The 27,951-nt window shown below is 44.9% G+C and overlaps 1 protein-coding gene across 4 annotated transcripts; it reads right to left on the reverse strand.

Annotated features, from left to right (window-relative positions):
* Positions 1 to 1,302: 1,302 nt before the first annotated feature.
* On the reverse strand, positions 1,303 to 27,637 carry LOC147605303 (pentatricopeptide repeat-containing protein At4g19191, mitochondrial-like). 4 transcript variants are annotated; one of them, XM_086793774.1, is made up of 4 exons: positions 26,995 to 27,618; positions 23,702 to 23,927; positions 23,306 to 23,489; positions 1,303 to 3,977 (listed from the first exon to the last, which is right to left on the reverse strand). In XM_086793774.1, exon 4 carries the CDS (start codon positions 3,748 to 3,750, stop codon positions 1,510 to 1,512), a length of 2,241 nt encoding a protein of 746 aa, XP_086649900.1. In that variant the 5' UTR covers positions 3,751 to 3,977; positions 23,306 to 23,489; positions 23,702 to 23,927; positions 26,995 to 27,618; the 3' UTR covers positions 1,303 to 1,509. The 4 variants fall into 4 exon arrangements, with proteins under 4 accessions (XP_086649900.1, XP_086649899.1, XP_086649897.1 ...); XM_086793773.1 differs by lacking the exon at positions 23,306 to 23,489 and having other exon boundaries at positions 26,995 to 27,637; XM_086793771.1 differs by lacking the exons at positions 23,306 to 23,489; positions 23,702 to 23,927 and having other exon boundaries at positions 26,995 to 27,596.
* Between the last annotated feature and the right edge of the window lie 314 nt (positions 27,638 to 27,951).

Raw genomic sequence — 27,951 nt, forward strand, 5'->3', positions numbered from 1 at the left:
GCTATGGCTTGTTGGACCGGGGCGGCAAAAGATAATAGGTGATGTGTTACGTAGAGGTGATAAGCAGATAGGTGAGGTGATAGGCAATAAGGGGCAAGCTGATAAGCAAGTGGAAGGAGGAGATAAGCAAGTGGAAGGAGGAGATAAGCAGGTGATGGCAGGGATAGGTGAGGTGGGCCTGATCCGTGGGCGCAGGAAGGTGTGAAGCAGTGGTGCCCCACTTGCAGCCAAACAGAGGTGCCACATCAGCAGGCCACGCCAAATAGTGTGCATGGATGGGCATGGCAGCAAATGTGTGAAATGAGCAACCACAGGTCTGAAGGGGGGGGACAGGAGCGTGCCGGCAAGGACCGCCGAGTGGGGAGCGGTGGGTGAATATGCTGCATCTACACCTTGGACAAAGACATGCTCCCCTGACTTCCACTGGAGTCCTCTAGGTGACTAGCCACAACAAGATAGGTTAGGATTTGGTATGCTAGGGTTACACAGTGGTTCCCCTCGCATGGGATTCATATGGCCCCCATTTACTTTAGTTTGGATGCACCAGTATTACACCAGGACACTAATTGACTTATCTAAGCTGCCCTCTTCAGACTGGACACCAATGTCACACGGTTGGATCCACTACAAAGATGCAAGCTTCCTACAAAGATCCACATTTACTGTGACCACTTTATGAAGCTTACAGAGGATGGCTTGGATGGCTTCATCGAGAAGCCTCCCTATCTTCTTTGACAAGTCACATGCCATGAGGATTGCGATCGGCCATATCAGAGTTTCATCACATCGCTTGAGAGTGGAGACTAGGCAAACAGAGGGCACTGCCAAAGAGAACAGGATCTGCTGATTATGTTCACTAGAGGTCGAGACTAAAGAGCACGATCTTTCAGATGCCCAATGTACCATGAGATACGAGGCAGGTTTTATTGCCTCTTCAAGGATTTGGCTCCCTGTCTTGGGTCATTTATTTCCTAGACCAGCGATGCCTGGGTATCTACTTGATCGTGCTGCACTGACACGGAGATCAGCTATGCAAAGAGGCACACCATGAGATACGAGGCAGGTTTTATTGCCTCTTCAAGGATTTGGCTCCCTGTCTTGGGTCATTTATTTCCTAGACCAGCGATGCCTGGGTATCTACTTGATCGTGCTGCACTGACACGGAGATCAGCTATGCAAAGAGGCACAGAGGCAGACCTTTCATCCAACCAACCCATCGTCTCAACGGTCACGAGATAGCCGTAACCTAGATGCCTCTACTTGACAGACCAGACATCACACACTGACATCGCATGTGCCATATTGATGAAGTGATATTCCCCATCGTTCTTCTCCCATATATCACTTTTCTATTTTTTATTTTAATGTGAGTTGATACTGAACTTACAATGCCGTTAGGTAGATTTGAACCCACAGCCTCCCTTTGAGAGGCATGGGCACTATCATTGAGCTAACGCTCAAGAGGCTTGTCACTCTTAGTTGAGATCATCTTATCATGTTCTTAATATATTACACTCTTAGTAAACTATCAAATATAGAGTCCAAAGCAGGCATGTATCCTGTCACCTTCATATGCAAATTTATTCTCTTAAGCTTTGCACAAGCATCATCACTTTGTGGATGGCATCTTTCCCCCACATGAAAACTGAAAACCTCACTGCCAACTTCAATGAAGGCTTCTCCTGGCTTCTTCCATACATTTGTTTCTCTTCTAAAACCCTTGACCTTACCGGCATCTTCCTGCATGCCTGCATGGGCATATAGGTTTGACATAAGCACATACACAGCAGAAGTTTTGCAATCCATATCAACTACAGATTCAAAGCATTGTAATCCAAGGTCCACATCACAATGTGTCTGGCAATGAGCTAGCAATGCAACCCAACCAACCATATTACAACCAAATGGTGCGGTTTTAATAAGGGCTTCTGCCTCCTTTAGGTGACCCGCACGGCCAAGAAGATCAACCATGCAATCATAATGGTCGATGATTGGAGAGACGTTGTGTTCTTCTATCATTGACTTGAAAAGCGAGCAGCCTTCATACAGGAGGCCCATACGATTACATGCTGAAAGAAGACAAAGGAATATAGCAGCATTTGGCTGCAAACCATCTTGGTGCATTTCTTGTGAATACTGCAATGCTGACTCATAGTCGCCGTGCTGGGCGTGTCCAGCTATCATTGCGCTCCACGCCACTAGATCCCGCTTTGGCAATGTGTTGAAAACCTTGCATGCGCCTTTGAGATTCCCACAGATTGTGTACATTTGAACAAGCTTGCTTCCGATACACACGTCCCCTTCGTAGCCACTCTTGACAATGTGTGAATGGATGAGTTCACCCTTATACAGAGATATCACACTTTCACACGCTTTTATGATGCTCATATAGGTGACACTGTCTGGCTCCACACCTTCATTAAGCATTTTCTGGAAAAGGTTTATTGCTTCTAGATTATCCTCAATATGTACATAGCCTGCAATTACCACACTCCACGTCACCACATTTTGCTCGGATGATCGATCAAACATGTTGCGTGCATCTTGAAGGCTTCCGTGTTTGGCATACATGTCAATGAGAGTGCTTGCAACAACAACGTCTGATTCAAACCCGTCAAAAACAACACGTGAATGAATCAGCATGCCCTCATCAATAGCACCCATGTTGCTACATGCTTTTACAATACCAATGAAGGTGACTTCATTCGGGTTTACACACTCTTGTTTCATTTGATTATACAGTTGAAAGACCATGTGGCTATGCCCATACTGGGTATATCCTGCAATCATGGCACTCCACATTACCACATCCGGCCTCAGAAGTTTATTGAAAACGCTATGTGCATCCTGCAAGTGTCCGCATTTAGCATACATATCGATGAGAGTGTTGCCGATATATGCGTCCAACTCAAACCCCATTTCAGTGATAAGGCAGTGGATAAGAATACCCTGGTCTAGAGCTGATGTAACAGAACAGGATTTCAGAATGCTGATGAATGTGGCTCGGTCTGGCTCCCACCCTTCTATCTGCATCACACGAAAGATGCCAAGGGCCTCATGACCATGCTGGTGTTTCACATACCCTTCAATCATCGAATTCCATGTCACCGAATCATGCTTTGGCAACCTGTCAAATGTTTTTCGGGCATCGTGCAGACTGCTACATTTACAATACATGTCAATAAGAGAGCTTCCAACAAAAACATTTGACTCAAAACCACTTTCAAGGAGGTCTGCATGAATGAACTTGCCTTGCTCCAAGGTGGAACAAGCTTTGAGAACTGCTACAAATAGATGTCCATCTGATCTCACATTAGACCGCTTCATTCGGCCATAAAGTTTGATTGCTTCTTCATCCTGCCCAAGCTTGGCATTGGCTGAAATGATCGCACTCCATGCAAAAATGCTCGGTTTACGTAGTTTTTCAAAAGCTTGATTCGCCTCAATCAAAATCCCACATACCGTAAACAATCGAATCAAATGAGTTGCCAAGAAGCTGCTGGATCCATATCCACTCCTCATGATACGGCGATGTATCTCCATGCCTGTTGCCAGGTCTTCCTTGATGATGCACCTCTGCAGAAGGTGATAGAAGGTCCTGTTGGGAATGTGAACTCCTTGATCTAACATATTATCTACAGCCTGAAGTGCCATGTCGAGCGGTCCCTCTTTCAATAACTGTTTGGGATTGTTGATAGTTTGATGTGACAAACTTCTTTGCCAGCACAACTTCACCAACGGAGAGGCCATTATGATTTACTTGTAGACATGCCCATTTCTGTCATGAGCATGACATTTTGTAAGGAGGCTACTGTATTAACAGAACCAGGAGAGAAGAGGGAAGGGTGATGAATCATGATATTGTGGGTAAATACATCCCCAAAGTATCTGATAAGCCCATTACTAAGCCTCTTCTGGCCGATATCCATTACCCACAACTCCCTGCTATGTGACAGGTTTTTCTTGCTGATGTGCCTCTGCATAATACAATTCGTTTTTTTATTAACATGCAAAAGTTTTGTTTTGCATAAGATCTTAAACAAGCAATGAGTTCAAGAAGTCCCTTTACATCATAGAATAACCTCTCCAAAAAAAATTAACAACCAGTCATAAAAATCTCTAATAACTTCTTTTCCCCCAGCCAGTAGGCTGAAATACACAAATCACCGGGGAGGATAGTCCCCTCCATGGCTGGCCGCTCTCGGAGGGAACTACCTCAGGGGAAAGCCAAACCAATGTAGTGCCAAGTGGGGTCTCGGGCACTCTCCGAGAGGAAGGGACCCTGCTGCCATATACGTAGGGAGGCCTCTTGACGTTCCGCATGCGGTCCGAACCTCCCTGTAACTTCCCCCACTAGCAGCGGAGGGTATGAGTGATATCTGTCCATATGGCATGGATGACTCCGTGGACCCATGGGGAGGGGGGTGGGTTTGGGGGGCTTGCCCTCAATGGTCTCGCGCTGCATCGTGCCCTCCAAATGTGTCATGCCGCTGTGCTACTGATGAAACTAATCCCCTCACCCAGAGACTAGGCGAGGCCCAAGCTGAGGGGGGCCCAAGCTATAACATGCGCCCAAGGGGTGGCTGCTGGGCATCCTGAAGAGGCGGTTCCAGATCAACAGCTAGCAGTACTCAAAAAGCCGTGTTCAGGCCTCAGGTGTCACATGCACCCTGCACTGGAGTGCTATGTGACAAACTAGCTCTACATCAGTGCACCACTCATCAGTAGGAATTACCTTTTTTTTAGGAATATGTTGTCGTATGCCGTGGCCCCATTGTGAGCCCTCAGGCACGAGCTACGTAGGTCAGTCTCTGAGCCTTAGAGGTCAATCAAGTGTCAGTCCTCTTAACCCACTTGGAGAATCTATCAGATAGTGCACGTAGCAGTCCAGCCATAGTTGTAGAGTTGCATTAGGGCATTTAGTTGCACAGTATACAGGCCTACGGGCCAGGCCATGGCCACAAGGACTCAGCCAACAGCAGTAGCACACCTGGCCATGACTAGGACTCAGCCGACAGCTTCTGAAGCTTCATTGCTACAGTCAGCCAGCAGGTATTCTCAGTCGGCCAGCATAAGATGTGGCTCAGCAGGCGGTCGGGCAGCCCTTCAGTCAGTTGGCATCAAACGTAGCATTTCCACTAAGCGAAGCATTTTTTATAGCATTTAATGCTAATAAATGTCCAAAAGTAACTGGCCAACAGCCTTGTGATGGCCGACCAGCAGCTTGGAGGCATATAAATGCAAGCACTTCATTTCCCATTTATTCATTCAGGTATTCAGCATAAAATCAGCAGCCAGGACCAGTTCCAAGCATTGCCATAGCTCCATGAAGGGTTAACTTCAGCATTCAACCAACATATGTGCATCCCTCAGTTTTGGGGTTGCATAGTGGTCATTGAAGTGCCATTCAAAGGAGCTTGGACAACATCTGGATCAGCCTCTGTTGGGTCTACATCATCCTTGCGTTGGCAGTCCTCAGTCATCCTTCATTCTCATTGTAAGTTCTCCAAAGATCCTACTTGCAAAGGGGGGCCTTTCAGTGGGTAAATTGGGACCCAATACTGTGTCAACTCTTAGCTGCTTTCTCTCTCTCTCTTCTACTCTCTCTCTAATTGGAATTGCACAGACTCACAGGTATAAAGAAGGCTTTGTTGAATGTTATGACGATCAACCTCCTGCATGCTACATTGGTATCAGAGCTGCAGGTTGTAACCCAACTTGGCTACCCTAAAGTGAGAGCATTCTTTGGATGGTAAACTACGGTTGGGAAAAACCACTCAGACCTCCACAATGTCAGGAGAGACATCGTCACCAAGCTACAAGGAAGATGTTGAAGAGGAGTTCTACAGGGAAGGCGTCAAATTGAAGCCAAAAAAGAAGAAGCGGCACAAGAAAAAAAAATTAAAGAAGAGGCTGAAAAAGCCAAAGCAGCAGCTAAAAAAGTTAAAGAAGAAGCAGAAAAGCCCAAAGAGCTCTCAGAATTGGAAAAATTATTTCTTCTCATGGAGAAACAACGGCACAAAGAACACCTAGCCAAAGAAGCTCGCCATGAGGATGAACTACAGGCTGAGGAAGCTAAACGCAGGGAGGAAGAAGACCGAAAGCAGGCAAACCAAGCTACCCCACGAAAGGCTTCATCGTAAGGCTATGCAACTCCAAAATCAGCAATTGATAGCCGCTATGCAGGCGAATGTTTTGTCTACTCTCCCTACACTGGCGAACCAAGGCGCAAGTTCCTCCACCACCCCAGCTACCACCGTCATACAGGCTCAAGTGAACTTCAGTAAGTGTGATCATGCCGCAGTTTTACAATTCATTCATCAATTTGTCGCATATTTTCCTTTGGATAAGCTTTCAGATCCACAAGATCGAGTCCACCTGGCGCGGCACCTCACCTTTCATGCGAAGCAGTCACTTGGTGGCAACATTGGTTGAGTCTACATGTAGACCCGTACACAGAGGCTCCACAGTATGTATGGGACACCTTTGTGTCCGACCTAAAGAAAAGGTTTCTCCCTCCCCAGTACATGACCAACCTTGAGGATGAGTTTTACAAACTCTCCCAAAATGGGTCACCCGTGCTAACTTACTCTAATAAAGTAATCATGTCAGCACAACAGTTAGGTATATCCGAGGAGGATAAATTGAAACAATTCATTAGAGGTTTGGTAGAAACATTACGTTTATTGTACGTAATTTTGAGCCACAGTCTTCTGACAGGGCACTCACTCTTGCTCATAATCAAGAAATGATGTTGAACGGAGGTAAGCCCAAGCAATCCCAATCTAGCTCCAAACCCCAACAACAATCATCCACAACCCAACAGTCATCTCTCAGGGGGGGGGGGAAGGGGGCTCAGAATAGCAAAGATAATAAGAAAGAATCACAGAGCACTTCAGGAGGTAAGAAGGATAAACCCTTTGCACCTAAGAAAACACCCGAGGAAAAGGTCAAGGAGGGCATTACTGGTGGATATCTCCAACCAGCAGAGCAAACACAGTATAAGGAGAAGAATAGATCTTTCTTCTGCCACACCGTGGGGCATGGTAAGAAAGACTGTACCAAGTGGCAGGCTGCAGCTACACCTCCCGCATCGGCCGCCAATGCAATCAAACTCTTGCCCGCCTTAAACATCGTACCCACAGTGGTATTTGACCATATGCAGGAGGGCGAGGTTGAAGAGCAAAAGAAAGCCCTCATTCATGCTTATGGCACAGCAAAGAGACAACAGTTCATCATTCTCTTTGATATGGGCAGCCCTGAGGATGCTATTTCTCCTCAATTGGCTAAAAAGATGAGTTGTACTCTTGTACCCCATCATCTGGACGTAGACAGGTTCACACCCGGTCTTCGCACACACATCTCTCATAAGGCTCAACAATTCTCATTCATGGTTCAAAAGGCCACATTTCAGCGAGACTTCATTGTCTCACCTCTTTTGGGGTGTGATATGATCCTCGGCATTCAGTGATTTAGGGAGTATGCACATTGCACCCATTCCTGATTGGAGGCAGGACACTTTCACAATTGTTGATGGTGTTCCTGAGCCTGTCCTAATTCGCGGGGATAAGAGGATTCCATGTAATTCTCCTAATTTCACACATCCAGGCCCAATGAGCTATCAGAAAAGGAGCCAAGTGTGCATTGATTTATGTCCGTAGCCAGCAGTCTGTTGTTGAGTCAGCAACTCCATTAACACTAAAGTTGGGTGGTCTCCTAGCACAGTTTTAGGACATCATGCTAAAGGATGATCTTCCACCACAGCTCCCACCTAGTCGTCCTGAGGATCATCGCATTGAGTTGGTCCTCACCCAGTAAGTTCCCCCATCGCCTTTCTAAGGCACTGGAGAGCGAACTGGAGCAACACCTTTCTCCCGGCTACTCCGCGCTGGATTTATCCGGCCGCCATCCTTGCCCTTTGCTGCACCTATCTTGTGTGTGCCGAAGAAAGACAAAGTATCCAGGATTTTGCGATTGGCCCCAGGCCCATCGGAGTTAGGGCCCTAGGATTAATATGGGGAGGGGGCAACTCCACTTTTGGTGTGCATGCCTCTCTCTCTTCATTCTCTCTCTTCTTTTTGGAAAAACGTGTAGCATACGTGCTGGTGGGAAGCGTGGAAAAGCAAGAGGGAACTAGTCGGCTACTGCAGAATTCTGGCTGCTGAAAACTGTGTGAGAAAACAGGCCGTACACATCTGTACAACGGCAGGTACAAACAGTACGACTGCAGGTACAGGCAGCGCTGTTAGGAATCTGTACTGTGGCTGTTTGCAGGCGGCTGCTGTTCCTGGTACAGGCCGTACAATACTGTACGACTACAGTACAGTGTACGTGTCAAATCCCCACGAATCCCCTCGTGATCGATCTTGGTTCAAAACTCGAATCCTGCAAACAAACAAGGGGGTGCAGGCCTGACTCACCTCCCAACCATGACAGCCGTGGGCAAGCCCACAGTCTTGGCTGTCCCCACCGAGCCACGAGCTGAGCTAACTAGGATGACGTACCGACCAATCTCCTCCTCGCGACGTCCCATACCACCACGAAGCTGCCCTCGCGGGCCTCGAGATTGCTGCCGGCCTCGGCTGCATAAAGCAGGTGCACGTCTGCACTAGATCCAGGCTCCAAGACCATAGAGCTCTCACAAACTTGCGAGACTCTCTATAATAAAATAACTAACCTTGGCCACCCTTTTATAGGCTCTTGGCCGGTCATCGGGCGTCCACACTTGGCCGCCCGCCCGTCCATACTTGGGTGCCGCCCGTTAGTATTTCCCTAACTCAGCTCGTCAATCAGCCTGCCTAGTTCCAAGCTTCCCCAAGCCTCGAAACTAGTCTTGCATGCGTATAGCACACGGTAGATACCCACTGTGCACATGACATACTCCCCTTCCTCTAAGAGCTCACTCCTGAGCTCACTAAAAAGCTAGGGTAATCTCTCTGAAGAGAAGTCAATGTCTCCCATGTAGCGTCCTCCTCAACACGATCCTTCCACTTGATCTTGTATTCCGTGATAAGCGTATGACGCAATCTTCGTTCACGAAAGCCAAGAATCTTTTCAGGTTCGTGCGGAACAAATGTCATGTCCTGGACATCTATAATTTCTTGAGGAGTAACTAACTGATCTGCTCCACCCAGTACTTCCTTAAGTCTACTGACATGAAATACAGGATGAACTTTCACATGAGAAGGCAAATCCAATTCATATGCAACTGAACCAATCCGTCGTGTAACACGAAATGGTCCACAGTATCTAGGGGATAATTTCGGAGATCTACCTGTCCGTAAAGTCTCGGAATCTTTCGGAACTCGCAAATACACCATCGTTCCTTCAGAGAACTCTCTAGGTGAACGATGTCTATTAGAATAAAACCTGTCTCGGTCTTGAGCACTTCTAATAGATTCCTTCGCAACTTGTAACATTTCCTGCATATCTTGCAAAAAATTACGTGCTGCATCATGCTGAAGTTCTGAGAATCCTACTGTAACAGGTGATCTAGGTTGAAAACCATACATAAGCATGAAAGGACTAAACCCTGTAATCGTATGCTTAGTACTGTTATATGCAAATTCTAACATAGGAAGATAATCCTCCCATGAACTCTGTCTTTTGGATACATATGCTCGAAGCATATCCTCCAAAATCTGATTCACTCTTTCAGTCTGGCCATCAGATTGAGGATGATTAGAGGAACTCAAATTCAAAGTTGTTTCCAACTTCTCAAAAACAAGTTTCCAAAAATCACTCGTAAACTTAGAGTCCCTATCACTGACTATGTCCTCCGGTAACCCGTACAGTCTAAACAATTGCTCGATAAATTGCCGAGCTAATTGCGTAGCTGTAATAGTCTTCCAGGTCGGTAAAAATCTAGCCATTTTTGTCAAGCGATCTACCACAACCCAAATAGAATCGTGGCCTTGATGTGTTCTTGGCAATCCGGTAAAAAAATCCATGGAAATACTTTCTCATTTATTACCTGGGATTCGCAAAGGATGCAACAACCCAGCCTGTCTAAAGCGTTCAGCTTTATTTGCCTGACAAATCTGACACTTGAGAACATAATCTTCTACATACCCTTTCATCTTCGGCCAATAAAAAGTGCGTTTCACTAAAGATAGCGTCCTATGTACCCCAGGATGTCCAGCAGAAGGGGCGTGGTGACACTCCCTCTGAATCTTGGACCTAATGTCCGGGATCTGTGCTACACAAATTTTGTCATTACGGAATAGCAAACCATTCCGAATCATCCACTGACCTCCTGCAGCCTGAATAGTAGACTGCTCAGTCATCGAGTCTTTATCAATCAATTAGCTCCCGTCCTGGATCTTCTGCCAAAATGGACCAAAATAACTATCAGTCCTGCAAAGCCCTCTCAATGACTGAAATAAGTCAGTAGAAATCTCGGTGAACGACAAAGAATTCACCTCTCTAATCCGACTAAGCGCATCTGCAATATTATTCATGGACCCTTTCCGATAACGGATCTCAAAACCAAAATCTTGCATTAACTCTGCCCAACGAGCTTTCCTTCCTCTCAAATCATCCGCATCACACACATACTTGATTGACTGATGATCAGTCAATACCACAAACTTGGAGCCATATAAATAATGTCTCCAAACCTTGAGAGCATGAATCACAGCATAAAGCTCCTTCTCAAGGGTTGGCCAACGAGATTGAGTGTCGTCTAGCTTTTTACTTTCAAAAGCAACCGGTCTACCATCTTGAAATAAAGCAGCCCCGATAGCATAGTCACTGGCATCAGTTTCAAGAACATAAGGCCGACTAGGATCAGGCAATGCTAAGATAGGTGCTTCTTTGACTTTATCTTTCAAAAGTCTGAAGGCCATATCCAAATCGTTATTCCAAGTGATAGGCTGATTGGACTTACGTCCACGACCTTTCAATAAGTCGGTCATCGGTAGTGTGAGCTGAGAGTACTTCCGTACAGATTTCCGAAGAAAAACAACAAAACCGAGAAAAGAACGAAGTTGTTTCACTGTTCGCGGTATAGGCCAGCCCAAAACCTTCTGAACTCGGTCATAGTCAATGCTCAATCCATCTCTAGTAATCTTGTGTCCCAAGTAAATGATGTCGGTCATAAAGAACTCACATTTACTCAATTTAGCATATAGTCGATTCTGTCTCAAAATAGATAAGACAATCGTGAGGTGTCTGACATGATCCTCAAGAGTACGACTATAAATCAAAATATCATCCAGGAACACCACCACACATTTCCCTAAATGTTCACGAAAAAGATCGTTCATCATTTGCTGGAAAGTGGCTGGAGCATTGGTTAACCCAAAAGGTAATACGAGAAACTCGTAATGACCATACCTAGTCCGAAAGGCGGTTCTTTCGACATGCCTTTCATGAATACGTATCTGGTGATAGCCAGTACGTAAATCTATCTTCGTGAAATATTTCGCTCCTGCTAACCGGTCAATTAGGTCATCTGATCTAGGGAGAGGATAACGGTTCTTAATGGTCAGCTTGTTCAATTTCTTGTAATCTATACACATTCTCCAAGTATTGTCCTTCTTCCTCCTAAGCAACACAGGTGCACCCCATGGTGATTTACTTGGACGGATCTGGCCCATCCTCAAATAATCTTCGAGTTGTTTAGCCAACTCATCTTCCTCAGCTTGGCTCATCCTATAAGGTGGAATACTCACAAGATGAGCACCAGGGATCAAGTCAATACGATGATCTACTGCCCGTTCAGGTGGTAAACCCGATGGCAGTTCCTTAGGAAATACGTCTTGAAACGAATCAAGTATCTTCTGTAATTCTTTGCTTTCAAACACACTTAATTCATTCACATCCATGGAAGGGATGAGAAAAGAAGAAAGTGGAATCAATACACAATGGAAAGCGGTATACAAAGAAGAATTCATTATATTTCCAAAATCAATTGTATTTACAAGAGGTCCCTGAGAGGGATGAATACAATCACCTAAAATACTATACTTGGTGTCCCTATGCTGAAAAGAAAAAATATGACTAGACCAATCTATCTGGACATCAAGAGTCTTAAACCACTCAATCCCTAATAACAAGTCTACATTTTCCAGATGCATAACATAGCATTCCAGAGTATCTTTGTAGTCCTGAATCTGGATTGGAAGCATCTCCACCTTGCGATTCCAAACTTGTCTGCCCGCAGGTAGACGTACTTCATAGGTATGGTCGCTGAGTGTCGTATCAAGACTCAATTTTTGCACAAGTTTGTAGTTAACAAAGTTATGCGAACTGCCATGGTCTAATCAGAACAAGTACTAGGGCGAGAAAGTACAGTAATTGACGTACCTGTCAAAGACAACTGGTTAGCTGCCTTTGGCTTGGGTCCTGCGTTTGACTTGGTACCCTTTTGCTTTGGGCACTCGTTACGCATGTGTCCTTTTTCTTCGCAGATAAAACAACGTCCTTCCTTCTTGAGCTTCAAAGCCCTAAGGAGTCGTTTCTTCTTCGCTGGTGTCGAACTTGTATTCTTCAAAGATTGGTCCGAAGACTTGCCTTCAGTCGTGTTAGCCATAGGTGCGGAGAACTTTCTTTTATGCTTGTTCCCCTGCTCGGTAACGGGTTTTGACTTGGAAGAGACCATCGTATCATCATAGATACGAGCTGAATGAATGGCCTCGTCCAAAGTTTTACATTTGTTATTTTTAACCTGTAATCGGTACGAGTCTGGTAAACCAGCTACAAAAAACCCCAAAAGAGTAGTGGGATCCATCTTTGTAGCTTTCATCTACAAATCACGAAACTTCTAGAGGTAGACCTCATAAGTGAGGTGCTGCGAGGTCATGGTCAAAGCTGAAAACCGGGCAAACATCATAATCATCCTCTTTCTTGAGGAATTCTTTCTTGAAGACGTCTTCAAATTGTGCCCAAGTCGTTGGCTTAGGGTTCAGTTCCTTCCACCAAAGCAAAGCTTTGCCGGACAGGAAACCTGCTGCTAACTGGATCTTCTTTCCATCATCATATGGATGAAACTGAAAGTGAACTTGCCACTTATGTAGCCAAGTGTCCACGATCTCCTTGGTTCGCTGCTTTTGCTCGCCCCCGAACGGTTCCGGAGTAATGTTGGGGCCTAAAGCTGAAGCCAAGGTATCCATACCCGAGAAAGTAGAGAGGGTAGTGGTCAAGAGAGCGATGGAGTTCTGCAAAGCTTGCATCTGAGCTGCGATTTGTGCCTGAACGAAGATTGCGTCATACGCTTATCACGGAATAGAAAATCAAGTGGAAGGATCGTGTTGAGGAGGACGCTACATGGGAGACATTGACTTCTCTTCAGAGAGATTACCCTGGCTTTTTAGTGAGCTCAGGAGTGAGCTCTTAGAGGAACGGGAGTATGTCATGTGCACAGTGGGTATCTACCGTGTGCTATACGCATGCAAGACTAGTTTCGAGGCTTGGGGAAGCTTGGAACTAGGCAGGCTGATTGACGAGCTGAGTTAGGAAAATACTAACGGGCGGGCACCCAAGTATGGACGGGCGGGCGGCCAAGTGTGGACGCCCAATGACCGGCCAAGAGCCTATAAAAGGGTGGCCAAGGTTAGTTATTGTATTATAGAGTCTCGCGAGTTTGTGAGAGCTCTATGGTCTTGGAGCCTGGATCTAGTGCAGACGTGCACCTGCTTTGCGCAGCCGAGGCCCGCGAGGGCAGCTTCGTGGCGGTATGGGACGTCGCGAGGAGGAGATTGGTCGGTACGTCATCCTAGTTAGCTCAGCTCGTGGCTCGGTGGGGACAGCCAAGACTATGGGCTTGCCCACGGCTGTCATGGTTGGGAGGTGAGTCAAGCCTGCACCCCCTTGTTTGTTTGTTTGTTCGTTTGTTTGCAGGATTCGAGTTTCGAACCAAGAAATCACGAGGGGATCCGTGGGGATTTGACAGTGGTATCAGAGCATACCTCGTGAACGAGCAAGTCGGTAGGTAGAGAAAAAGAGGTCGAAGAACGGTATGTGTTAAAAAACTTGCTGTTTTTTTCTGTGCATACTGCAGTTTTCAGTTTTGGTATGTGTTTTTTCTTCATCAAAGAACCCCATGTTGATGGGAGATGGTAGGTTGAATAGGGTTGATTGCTTTTGCAAAGAAGAGGCATGTTTGTTGTGCAGTCGTTTAACCTACAGGGAGAGAAACAGAAAAACGAAAAAGCAAGTTTGCTTTTCGTTGTTGAACGAGAGAGAGAGAGAGAGACGTGCTGTCACGCTGGCAGGTTGGTGCGCTGGCGCTGGCGAGTACTGCAGGCAGTGGTTATAGGCGGGCTGAAGGCGTCTAGGCCAAGCATGGCGGGTACCCAGGCCACGTGGCCTTGTGGCCAGGCTAAGGCAGCCAGCCCAAGCGGCACCTAGGCCAAGCGGGCAGCGCCCAGGCCTACGCAAGCGCCCCAGCCAGGCCTACGTAGCCTAGCGCAGGCGGCCCAGGCCAGGCAGGCCAGCCCTTACGCCAGCCACGCCCTGTAGGCGGCCAGCGCAGGTAACGCATCCGGCTGGTGGTGCAGGCGCACACGAAGGCTGGCGAGCTGGCACGGGTACAGCCGCACGCAGGACACGCAGGCGCCAGACGAAAAGCATGCGCCGGCAGCTCACCGACGGGCGAATCCAGGGGGAGAAAGAAAAAAAAACACTAAGAAAAGCTTTCGTTTTTTTTAGCTTTCGGTTTTTTGGAGTTTAAAAATTATTTTTTTTAAAGTTTTAAAAGAACCCCCCCTCTCAAAGGTTTCAAAGGTTTCAAGATGTTTATTTTTTTATATTTTTTTTAAGAAAATAGAATATATATATCCATATATATATATATATATTTATTCACGAAAAAAAAAACACACAAAAGCTAAAGCAAAAGCTAAGCATAGCTTTTCGAGATTTTTTTTGGCTTTTGGGAAACCTTTATAAACCCCTCACGTGGGCTTCTTGCCACACATCTCTCGAGTTCTCAAGTTCTCAAGTTTTCAAGCTCTCAAGCTCTCGAGTTCGCTCGCACTTTCATTGCGCAAAGATCGAATTTTCTCTCCACGTACCCTCTTCACGATGTCGACCCAATCTCCACTCAGTACTTCCTTAAGTCTACTGACATGAAATACAGGATGAACTTTCACATGAGAAGGCAAATCCAATTCATATGCAACTGAACCAATCCGTCGTGTAACACGAAATGGTCCACAGTATCTAGGGGATAATTTCGGAGATCTACCTGTCCGTAAAGTCTCGGAATCTTTCGGAACTCGCAAATACACCATCGTTCCTTCAGAGAACTCTCTAGGTGAACGATGTCTATTAGAATAAAACCTGTCTCGGTCTTGAGCACTTCTAATAGATTCCTTCGCAACTTGTAACATTTCCTGCATATCTTGCAAAAAATTACGTGCTGCATCATGCTGAAGTTCTGAGAATCCTACTGTAACAGGTGATCTAGGTTGAAAACCATACATAAGCATGAAAGGACTAAACCCTGTACTCGTATGCTTAGTACTGTTATATGCAAATTCTAACATAGGAAGATAATCCTCCCATGAACTCTGTCTTTTGGATACATATGCTCGAAGCATATCCTCCAAAATCTGATTCACTCTTTCAGTCTGGCCATCAGATTGAGGATGATTAGAGGAACTCAAATTCAAAGTTGTTTCCAACTTCTCAAAAACAAGTTTCCAAAAATCACTCGTAAACTTAGAGTCCCTATCACTGACTATGTCCTCCGGTAACCCGTACAGTCTAAACAATTGCTCGATAAATTGCCGAGCTAATTGCGTAGCTGTAATAGTCTTCCAGGTCGGTAAAAATCTAGCCATTTTTGTCAAGCGATCTACCACAACCCAAATAGAATCGTGGCCTTGATGTGTTCTTGGCAATCCGGTAAAAAAATCCATGGAAATACTTTCCCATTTATTACCTGGGATTCGCAAAGGATGCAACAACCCAGCCTGTCTAAAGCGTTCAGCTTTATTTGCCTGACAAATCTGACACTTGAGAACATAATCTTCTACATACCCTTTCATCTTCGGCCAATAAAAAGTGCGTTTCACTAAAGATAGCGTCCTATGTACCCCAGGGTGTCCAGCAGAAGGGGCGTGGTGACACTCCCTCTGAATCTTGGACCTAATGTCCGGGATCTGTGCTACACAAATTTTGTCATTACGGAATAGCAAACCATTCCGAATCATCCACTGACCTCCTGCAGCCTGAATAGTAGACTGCTCAGTCATCGAGTCTTTATCAATCAATTAGCTCCCGTCCTGGATCTTCTGCCAAAATGGACCAAAATAACTATCAGTCCTGCAAATCCCTCTCAATGACTGAAATAAGTCAGTAGAAATCTCGGTGAACGACAAAGAATTCACCTCTCTAATCCGACTAAGCGCATCTGCAATATTATTCATGGACCCTTTCCGATAACGGATCTCAAAACCAAAATCTTGCATTAACTCTGCCCAACGAGCTTTCCTTCCTCTCAAATCATCCGCATCACACACATACTTGATTGACTGATGATCAGTCAATACCACAAACTTGGAGCCATATAAATAATGTCTCCAAACCTTGAGAGCATGAATCACAGCATAAAGCTCCTTCTCAAGGGTTGGCCAACGAGATTGAGTGTCGTCTAGCTTTTTACTTTCAAAAGCAACCGGTCTACCATCTTGAAATAAAGCAGCCCCGATAGCATAGTCACTGGCATCAGTTTCAAGAACATAAGGCCGACTAGGATCAGGCAATGCTAAGATAGGTGCTTCTTTGACTTTATCTTTCAAAAGTCTGAAGGCCATATCCAAATCGTTATTCCAAGTGATAGGCTGATTGGACTTACGTCCACGACCTTTCAATAAGTCGGTCATCGGTAGTGTGAGCTGAGAGTACTTCCGTACAGATTTCCGAAGAAAAACAACAAAACCGAGAAAAGAACGAAGTTGTTTCACTGTTCGCGGTATAGGCCAGCCCAAAACCTTCTGAACTCGGTCATAGTCAATGCTCAATCCATCTCTAGTAATCTTGTGTCCCAAGTAAATGATGTCGGTCATAAAGAACTCACATTTACTCAATTTAGCATATAGTCGATTCTGTCTCAAAATAGATAAGACAATCGTGAGGTGTCTGACATGATCCTCAAGAGTACGACTATAAATCAAAATATCATCCAGGAACACCACCACACATTTCCCTAAATGTTCACGAAAAAGATCGTTCATCATTTGCTGGAAAGTGGCTGGAGCATTGGTTAACCCAAAAGGTAATACGAGAAACTCGTAATGACCATACCTAGTCCGAAAGGCGGTTCTTTCGACATGCCTTTCATGAATACGTATCTGGTGATAGCCAGTACATAAATCTATCTTCGTGAAATATTTCGCTCCTGCTAACCGGTCAATTAGGTCATCTGATCTAGGGAGAGGATAACGGTTCTTAATGGTCAGCTTGTTCAATTTCTTGTAATCTATACACATTCTCCAAGTATTGTCCTTCTTCCTCCTAAGCAACACAGCTGCACCCCAAGGTGATTTACTTGGACGGATCTGGCCCATCCTCAAATAATCTTCGAGTTGTTTAGCCAACTTATCTTCCTCAGCTTGGCTCATCCTATAAGGTGGAATACTCACAGGATGAGCACCAGGGATCAAGTCAATACGATGATCTACGGCCCGTTCAGGTGGTAAACCCGATGGCAGTTCCTTAGGAAATACGTCTTGAAACGAATCAAGTATCTTCTGTAATTCTTTGCTTTCAAACACACTTAATTCATTCACATCCATGGAAGGGATGAGAAAAGAAGAAAGTGGAATCAATACACAATGGAAAGCGGCATACAAAGAAGAATTCATTATATTTCCAAAATCAATTGTATTTACAAGAGGTCCCTGAGAGGGATGAATACAATCACCTAAAATACTATACTTGGTGTCCCTATGCTGAAAAGAAAAAATATGACTAGACCAATCTATCTGGATATCAAGAGTCTTAAACCACTCAATCCCTAATAACAAGTCTACATTTTCCAGATGCATAACATAGCATTCCAGAGTATCTTTGTAGTCCTGAATCTGGATTGGAAGCATCTCCACCTTGCGATCCCAAACTTGTCTGCCCGCAGGTAGACGTACTTCATAGGTATGGTCGCTGAGTGTCGTATCAAGACTCAATTTTTGCACAAGTTTGTAGTTAACAAAGTTATGCGAACTGCCAGGGTCTAACAGAATGTGAATTTTATGGCCATTCACTTCTCCATAAACTCGGAGAAGGTCATGCAAGCCAAATACTTTAGAACTGAACAGACAATCAGAACAAGTACTAGGGCGAGAAAGTACAGTAATTGACGTACCTGTCAAAGACAACTGGTTAGCTGCCTTTGGCTTGGGTCCTGCGTTTGACTTGGTACCCTTTTGCTTTGGGCACTCGTTACACATGTGTCCTTTTTCTTCGCAGATAAAACAACGTCCTTCCTTCTTGAGCTTCAAAGCCCTAAGGAGTCGTTTCTTCTTCGCTGGTGTCGAACTTGTATTCTTCGAAGGTTGGTCCGAAGACTTGCCTTCAGTCGTGTTAGCCATAGGTGCGGAGAACTTTCTTTTATGCTTGTTCCCCTGCTCGGTAACGGGTTTTGACTTGGAAGAGACCATCGTATCATCATAGATACGAGCTGAATGAATGGCCTCGTCCAAAGTTTTACATTTGTTATTTTTAACCTGTAATCGGTACGAGTCTGGTAAACCAGCTACAAAAAACCCCAAAAGAGTAGTGGGATCCATCTTTGTAGCTTTCATCTACAAATCACGAAACTTCTGGAGGTAGACCTCATAAGTGAGGTGCTGCGAGGTCATGGTCAAAGCTAAAAACCGGGCAACAACATCATAATCATCCTCTTTCTTGAGGAATTCTTTCTTGAAGACGTCTTCAAATTGTGCCCAAGTCGTTGGCTTAGGGTTCAGTTCCTTCCACCAAAGCAAAGCTTTGCCGGACAGGAAACCTGCTGCTAACTGGATCTTCTTTCCATCATCATATGGATGAAACTGAAAGTGAACTTGCCACTTATGTAGCCAAGTGTCCACGATCTCCTTGGTTCGCTGCTTTTGCTCGCCCCCGAACGGTTCCGGAGTAATGTTGGGGCCTAAAGCTGAAGCCAAGGTATCCATACTCGAGAAAGTAGAGAGGGTAGTGGTCAAGAGAGCGATGGAGTTCTGCAAAGCTTGCATCTGAGCTGCGATTTGTGCCTGACGCTCCGTCGAAGAAGCTTCGAGAGCTACTTTGAACTCTTGGAAATCTGTTTTTGACACAAAATCGTCAAAAAGATCGGCATCGGTTCCTTCCGTAACCGGCAAGCCTTCGCGTTCCACGAGGGGCTCCAACTCTAATTCTTGGGTCGACATCGTGAAGAGGGTACGTGGAGAGAAAATTCGATCTTTGCACAACAAAAGTGCGAGCGAACTTGAGAGCTTGAGAGCTTGAAAACTCGAGAACTTGAGAACTCGAGAGATGTGTGGCAAGAAGTCCACTAGAGGGGGTTTATAAAGGTTTCCCAAAAGCCAAAAAAAAATCTCGAAAAGCTATGCTTAGCTTTTGCTTTAGCTTTTGTGTGTTTTTTTTTCGTGAATATATATATATATATATATATATCTTTATATCTTTATATATATATATATGAGAATATATATATATATATATATATCTTTATATCTTTATATATATATATATGAGAATATATATATATACATATATATATATATATATATATCTTTATATCTTTATATATATATATATGAGAATATATATATATATATGGATATATATATTCTATTGTCTTTCTTCTTTTTTTTTAAACATCTTGAAACCTTTGAAACCTTTGAGAGAGGGGGTTCTTTTAAAACTTTTTTTTTAAAAAAAAATAAACTCCAAAAAACTGAAAGCTAAAAAAAACGAAAGCTTTCCTTATTGTTTTTTTTTTCTCTCCCCCTGGATTCGCCCGTTAGTGAGCTGCCGGCGCATGCTTTTCGTCTGGCGCCTGCGTGTCCTGCATGCGGCTGTACCCGTGCCAACTCGCCAGCCTGCGTGTGCGCCTGCACCAGCCGGATGCATTACCTGCGCTGGCCGCCTACAGGACGTGGCTGGCGTCAGCGCTGGCCTGCCTGGCCTGGGCCGCCTGCGCCGCTAGGCTACGTAGGCTTGGGTACCCGCCATGCCTGGCCTAGACGCCTTCAGCCCGCCTATAACCACTGCCTGCAGTACTCGCCAGCGCCAGCGCACCAACCTGCCAGCGTGACAGCACGTCTCTCTCTCTCTCTCTCTCTCTCTCTCTCTCTCTCTCTCTCTCTCTCTCTCTCTCTCTCTCGTTCAACAACGAAAAGCAAACTTGCTTTTTCGTTTTTCTGTTTCTCTCCCTGTAGGTTAAACGACTGCACAACAAACATGCCTCTTCTTTGCAAAAGCAATCAACCCTTACTAATCCTACCATCTCCCCATCAACATGGGTGTCTTTGATGAAGAAAAAACACATACAAAATCTGAAAACTACAGTATGCACAGAAAAAACAGCAAGTTTTTTAACACATACCGTTCTTCAACCTCTTCTTCTCTACCTACCAACTTGCTCGTTCACGAGGTATGCTCTGATACCACTGTCAAATCCCCACGGATCCCCTCGTGATCGATCTTGGTTCGAAACTCGAATCCTGCAAACAAACGAACAACAAACAACAAAGGAGGTGCAGGCCTGACTCACCTCCCAACGATGACAGCCGTGGGCAAGCCCACAGTCTTGGCTATCCCCACCGAGCCACGAGCTGAGCTAACTAGGATGACGTACCGACCAATCTCCTCCTCGCGACGTCCCATACCGCCACGAAGCTACCCTCGCGGGCCTCGAGACTGCTGTCGACCTCGACTGCATAAAGCAGGTGCACGTCTGCACTAGATCCAGGCTCCAAGACCATAGAGCTCTCACAAACTTGCGAGACTCTCTATAATACAATAACTAACCTTGGCCACCCTTTTATAGGCTCTTGGCCGGTCATCGGGCGTCCACACTTGGCCGGCCGCCCGTCCATACTTGGGTGCCCGCCCGTTAGTATTTCCCTAACTCAGCTCGTCAATCAGCCTGTCTAGTTCCAAGCTTCCCCAAGCCTCGAAACTAGTCTTGCATGCGTATAGCACACGGTAGATACCCACTGTGCACATGACAGTACGGACGGGTCTGGAGCAGGCGGCGCTGGACAGCACAAGTGCAGGTTGTGTGCAGGCGCAGTCCAGTCCAGCAGATACACACGCACGTGCAGCTGGAACTGCTGCAGTTCTGTCCATACTGGTACAAACAGAGCCGTACAGCTGCAGGCAGTACTTTTCTTGATACACGCGGCGTTTTTTTGGTACAGTCGGTGCAGCATCAAAGGACTGCAGGTACAGCACTGAGGTGGATGCAGAGAGGAAGGTACAGACAGGTACACCCACACGTGTGAAGCAGAGTTGTTGAAACAAGTGTGCAAGTACAGACTGGTACAACCACTTCCTCCGATGCAGATCCACGAGCTGATTTTGGTAAGCTCTGAGTTTGTTTATCTATCTCTCTCTTTCCGTTGCCTTATGTCTATTGCAGATTTGAGCTATCTGGCCCCTTGTGAGAGGAGAGGTATGGCAGATTGAAAAGGGTGGAGACAGAGATTGAACAGTGAATGTATGTTTGTGCTGAGAAGTTGAATCATGTGCATGAGATATGCCAGATGTATGCTCATGGCTGCCCTGCTAAATGGTCTTGGCTGATCAGAGGGAGGCACAGAGTGTTGCTTTGAGACACAGATCTATGTGTGTGATTCCTCTGTGCTAAGAGGTATTGTGGGCTGTCAGATTGGACATACAGGTGGACTCTCTTGGCTGATTTTGTTGTACTCAGCCTTACATACTTTTGAAATTGAATAAAGAAATACCGCAAGGGGCGCCAAGCTTTGGGGCCAACAGGTGTCGCTTTGTTTTCAGATTTGGGCACTCTAGCTCCAATCTATTTTGTTTTCATATCTAGACTACAAGTGGAAGGGTGACTGCTAGTCCACCACACTTTGGTTTCTACCAGAGGCCGGTTTCAGCTACACATTCGGGCACACATTTTGGGCTTGGTTGGCCATGGTGTGCGGCCTTGCGCAAATGTATCAGAAGAGGTTAAAGATGGTTGCAGGAGGTTGCATGCAGACAGTCGTAGCGGTGTTCATGGCAAAGAGGCTTTTGTGGATGCTTTGGTGGATGATACGGGTGGAGATGTATCTCAAGGTGCAGGGTCCGCATCAATGGGCACACAGGGAAGTGCACAAGTTAGCGGTACTGCAAATGTTGGGTCATCATGTAAGAAGAGAAAGATGTCTAAAGGGAAGGGGGAGTTGGCAAATGCATGGAATGTACAAGCAAGAAAGCAAGCAACCATTGCAGTGCGCAGATTCTTTTATACCGAGGACATTCCCCATTGGAAAGTGAGGAGTTGTTACTTTTTGGAGATGGTGAAGGCAATTATTATACACACATATATATATAGGGTTATTGACCAACTCCAATAATGCTTTAGCCAAACAAAACTATCTCCTGCTGAGCTGAAGGGTGTTGTAACTACCTATAGAAACTCACAATCCTACAATCTGCATTCATATTGCCTTCTGTGGTCTTGCTAGTCCAAAGCTATCTCCATGGGTGCATCTCTCAACCTTGGATTAAAAAAGGAACTAATTCTATAGGGCAAAAAAATGACCAACGGATTATGAAAGCACCAAGCATATCAAAAGCACTTCTTTTAAAAGTGAGTGAAACCTTAGGAGGTTTTGGTGCTATATAAGAGGATCCATCAAATGCTACCCACAACAAAACCCAGCAAATACTTCAGTAGGCTTCTAAATGCATTCAAAAGGTTTCCTCCCTCTTCATTGAGGGGGTAAGAGTGAGAGGCTGCAGGTGCTGTATGGAAGTTTAATAGGGTAAGGGCTTTTTGGCCTGGTCTGCATATAGAGAAATAAATTGCGTTTTGAAAACAATTCCATTTCTCCCCCCTTCTCTCTCTCTCTCTCTCTCAAAGCAAAGGTAGGCTTTTAGAATAGAGATATTGTTCTCTTGTTTTGTAGTAGAAGCCATATGTGCTTGCATGTAACTGCTTGAACGTTACAAAGAGTGTAACTGAAAACTGTTTTCAATGCATGGCTCATTTCTGTGAATTATACTTCTATCGAGGACTTCCAGTGTGCCAACCTGCAGCATCGTAACCTTCCTCTTGCTTATAATTTGCGGCAACGTGATGTTAGTTGTAAAGCTTGCATATCCTAAGACTAGTTGAGGCATTACATAATTATATACATACCAATCATAAATGGAATTTTTTGGAACCTTTGACACGAGAAGGGGCCCGCCTTTGTTGGCTAGAGAGAAAGAAGAAGAGAGCACCAAGAGAGTTTTGTTCTGCCTCTAGTCATCATTGTTTTCACAAGTCGGCTCTCACCGGTTCTTTTTTTCTGTTTTCCTCCCTGCACCCCTCACTTTGCATTCTTTGATGACACATGTCAAAAGAGACTTCAGTCTTTTTTATATATAGTATAGAGAAGCTTAATATATTATTGGAGTGGAGAACCTCTTCAAAGTTTCCTTTTCTTTTTTAAATCGGAAGAAGAACGAGAAGATTTGTATTATTCAGAAAACATAAGACTAGGCTTTTTTAGAGAAGCTTAACTCAAAGGTAATTCTGTATGGAGTTTTTCACCTCCTTTTTAGATCCAAGATGAATCGAGCTAGTTCACCATTTTCTTCTGCAAGCTTATTTCCAACTTATGTCCACGCTTGTTATTGTCTTGCTCGGTCCGCTCTGATGCTCCAGATCTTCTCCTCGTATTCTTCACGCACTTCATTAATAGCCAGCACTTCCTCCACCTCAATCCTAGATTGCTGAGCCCGGCACACAGTGTTGTCTGCTTTAAAATCATCCTCATCTGTACATACAGAGCATGCCTCAGGCTTGGGCATTTGAGAAAATCTGCATTATGAAATATCGAATAATTGCGCATAATCCAAATACATCAAATATATTCTACCCTAATTGTATTCCATAACTTAGACGAGCAACCAGAAAAACGTCCCCAAGTAAGATTTGCTTCCACGTCAACTGAGTTTTCTTGATAGGGGGAAGACATTGATGCATAAACTCTAAGAGACTTTTATTAAATTTGCAGGAGATAAAGAGGTGGGATATTGTCTCCTCTTCTTGTCTGCATCTAGGGCACAATCCATCTCCAATTCTGATTTTTTTGGCTCTAGAGTTTGTCTGCAGTCCTTTATGCATAATGAGCCATAGCAATATAGACTTCTTGGGGGGAATTATAGAAGACCATATTTTAGAGAATCTGAATTCCCATTGTTTCCTATCCCACATCAGGCTCCATTTGGCATTCAACCTAACGTGCACCGACATACCATTGAACGGCAAGGGGGGGATGGGCAGAAAAGTACTGGAATGAGACCAATAGAAGGCATCTAACATAAAGGTACTCCTGCATTGGATGAGTGTGGCCTTGTCTGGGTCCCACTTGGATAGTCTGGACTGGAGGAAAAGCATATCATCTCTATTGAGTCTAAACATCTACATTAACTGTTCAGGTACAATCCATTTTTGTGTAGTGAAATCCCATGCATCTCCCTAGCATTGTATCCCCTTCTTTGATAATTTATGAGCTCTCTTCAGATTGTGTGCATCTACACAGTCGTCCAGGCAAAGTGAGAACCAAATGGAGTCTAGATGGAAAAGACCTACCGCTTTCCTATTAACCTTAGACAGACATATCATATTGATTCTCTTACTCTGTTCCATGCAACCCACATACTTTTGACCAAATCAGAGTCGGTAGGTTTGATTTGATTCTGGCTGAAGAACAATAGCAGAAGCGGGAGGCTTTTCCATTGAGGTCTCAAAGACAATCTATGTCCACTCAAATTTCTATGTATTACGACAACCCAATCTGAAATCAAGCTAGTACAGGCTTTTTATAATCCATTTGGTAAAACCAATCTATTGGCTAGGTCCTCCGCATTCGGAATACCCAACCCCCCCTTTTGTTTGGGTTTGAGTGCAGTATGTCCGAGCAACCTTTGGGATTTTATATACATTAGCATCTCCCGCCCATATGAAATTTTTGCATAATGTCTGAAGCCCTTTGATATTACTCTAAGAAGGTTTCCAGCATGAGAAGAAGTATATGGTTGTGGGAATGAGTAGATGTTTGAGCACCACGCATCTGCCTGCTAGATTTTGTTAGCGTCCTTTCCATCTATCAAACTTCATCTTAACCTTTTCCATTACCCACTGCCATCTCTATTTCATGGTCACTCCGAATCCCATCGGTATACCTAGCAGTCTGAAAAATTGCCCCTCTTTGATGACTTGACAGCCCTCCTCAATTATCCACTTTGGAGGGTCTTTAATAAGCATTTTGATACCGGTTTTTTCTGATGATTAATTAGGGATCCTAAAGTAGTACATAATATCTCGAGGCAGCACCATAACATTCTGATAGAGTTTTCATCATTGTGAATCAATCCATTAGTGTCATCTGCAAATAGCCTGCAGACACAGTTGACCTTTGTTATTCGGTAGGTCTATGTCTTTCAACTCTCCTTTCTGTAAAGCATCTTGAACCAGCCAGCCAAGTGCATCGGAAGCTATGGCAAAGAGTAAAGGAGCAAGTGGGCAACCCTATCTGATTAACCTCTTAATTTCGAAGGGTTTTGAGAGTCTTCCGTTGATCACCACTCTGGCCCTGGCATTCCCAAACCAAGCAATAACTTTTCTAATAAATAAAGGCCCTAGTCCCATCTCCTTGAGAGATTGGAGGATGAAGTCCCATTATAACCTGTCATATGCTTGGTCAAAATCAATCTTAAAGAACACAAAGTCTTGGTTGGTTTATTGGGCATGTTCCACTCCTTCCCACAAGGCAATGATAGCATCAAGGATGTATTTGCCCTTTATGAATCCTTTTTGCTCTCCTCTTATCCACTGTTTAAGATTATTACTATTGTTACTCAGTCTCCTTGCCAGCACTTTAGCAAAAACTTTATATGTTGTAGGAAGCATGGAGATAGGTCTCCAGTTAGATAGAACATCTTTGGGACCCCTTTTGTGAATCAGTTTGATTAAACCTTCATTCAGAGAAATTGGTAGAGCACATATTCCTCTTCTTCTTTAGAGCTCTCCTCTCCTGGTTGGGAAGGTTAGGCAATATCCGTCTCAGAAGGGGGGTAAAGCGATTGTTTTGTTTTACCTTGGGGTTACCTTTTGGAAGCTAGCTTTTGTTGATGGGTTTACTTCTCCTACCCACTGTTTGAAAGCCCTGGTTGTCAGTCTCTATGGGACTCTTCTTTTCCTCCGATTTAGGAGGAGGTGGGGGGAACTTGATAGGACAGTTTCTTCTGAAGTGGTCCTTAGCTCCGTAGTGGAAGCATGTGTTAGGAATATTCTTATAGACTAACGGTTGGTCAATGGAATAGCTAGTCCCAGCTGAGATTGTCAAGTTAGTTGGCAATTCTTGGTTGATGTCCAGCTCTATAAGGGCTTGTGGGTGCCACCGAGGATTGAGATCATCTGTGGTCTAGTCCCTATCAGTCTACCAAGAGGGTTTACTATTTTCAGCAGTGGGCATAAGTGAAGAGGCAGTTGGGGAGCTCCACCCAAATAGGCACCAGAGAGGGTGTAGGACCCAAGGGAGAAGTCTGGGGACCATCTAAACACATACAGCGGGGAATTTTTGATCATCCATTGACCTGCCCCTAGAACGTTTAAGGCCATTTGCTCTATTTTAAATAGAAAACAATAGTAGTTATTTGGTAAAAATTGGGTCTTTTTTATCTCCCATCCCCTCATGATCCAATTGTTTCTAATCCAAGTGCGCAGGATCTCTACTGGAGGTCTTTATCCAAAACATAGTCCCACTATTGCTCTAGCCTAGTAAGAAATGTTCCACTGGTTCACCAGATCTTCAGGTATTGAGACAGAAAGTTTCTTACCAATTCCAGGTTGCCGATTTTGCACTCGAGAAGGATCGTTGCCTTCTGTTGTAGCATTAAAGCTTTGCCCTTATTTACTTTGGCCAGCACCTCATTGACCCATCTGATTCCTTCCTCCTTTAGAATAGGGGAAGTCATGTCGCTCCTCTCTGTGAGGCCTCCAATGACATCTCTTGGTCTGACTCAATCTCCACCTTGGGCGCTTGCATCTGAGACGCCATATCCTGGGTTGTAGACAGAGCAGAACTCTATTGCTGGTTCCGAAGACTGGTGAAAATTCCCCAACCTAAATAAGGAGAAGGCGCTGCATGTTTCTCATGTAGAGCATGGCGGCTTTCCTGCATGAATTCCCTATTTTCCCTCGTTGAAGCGTGTTAGGCCCCCTGCACTCCTTGTATTGATTGCCCCTCTTGGGACGACGAGCCCTCCAGGTGAAGAGTCGGTTGTATTGGTTTTTGAAATGACGGCTTGGAAGTCTGTTTGGGGGTGCCCAAACCAGAACCCCCTGGTTTCGCCATGGGGGAACCCAGGGTCAAAGCGCACAGAGGAGAACAATCAATCGGTCGTATAGTTTCCCGCCTCGCCCTCCTCACCTCCTCCAACAAGGGGAGAGAGAGAGAGAGTGAAGACACATGCATCCTATAAGCTTGAGTGTTTTTTATTTGGCAGGTTAAGGCTTAGATGTTTGCAACCTTAGGAAAAAGGCATGGCACCCATTCCATCATGGTATTTTAGTGGGCATTAATTAATGAATACAACCTAATTGATTGAATAAGAAGGGGGGGAGAGAGAGAGAGAGAGAGAGAGAGAGAGAAGACACATGCATTCTATAAGCTTGTTTACCTCTAGTGTTTTTTATTTGGCAGGAAAAGGCTTAGATGTTTACAACCTTAGGGAAAAGGCATAGCACCCATTCCATCATGGTAGTTTAGTGGGAATTAATTAATGAATACAACC

This window comes from Cibotium barometz, chromosome 60, assembly GCF_041138505.1.
Source record: "Cibotium barometz isolate CiBa-2024 chromosome 60, ASM4113850v1, whole genome shotgun sequence".
Classification (NCBI taxonomy): Eukaryota; Viridiplantae; Streptophyta; class Polypodiopsida; order Cyatheales; family Cibotiaceae; genus Cibotium; species Cibotium barometz.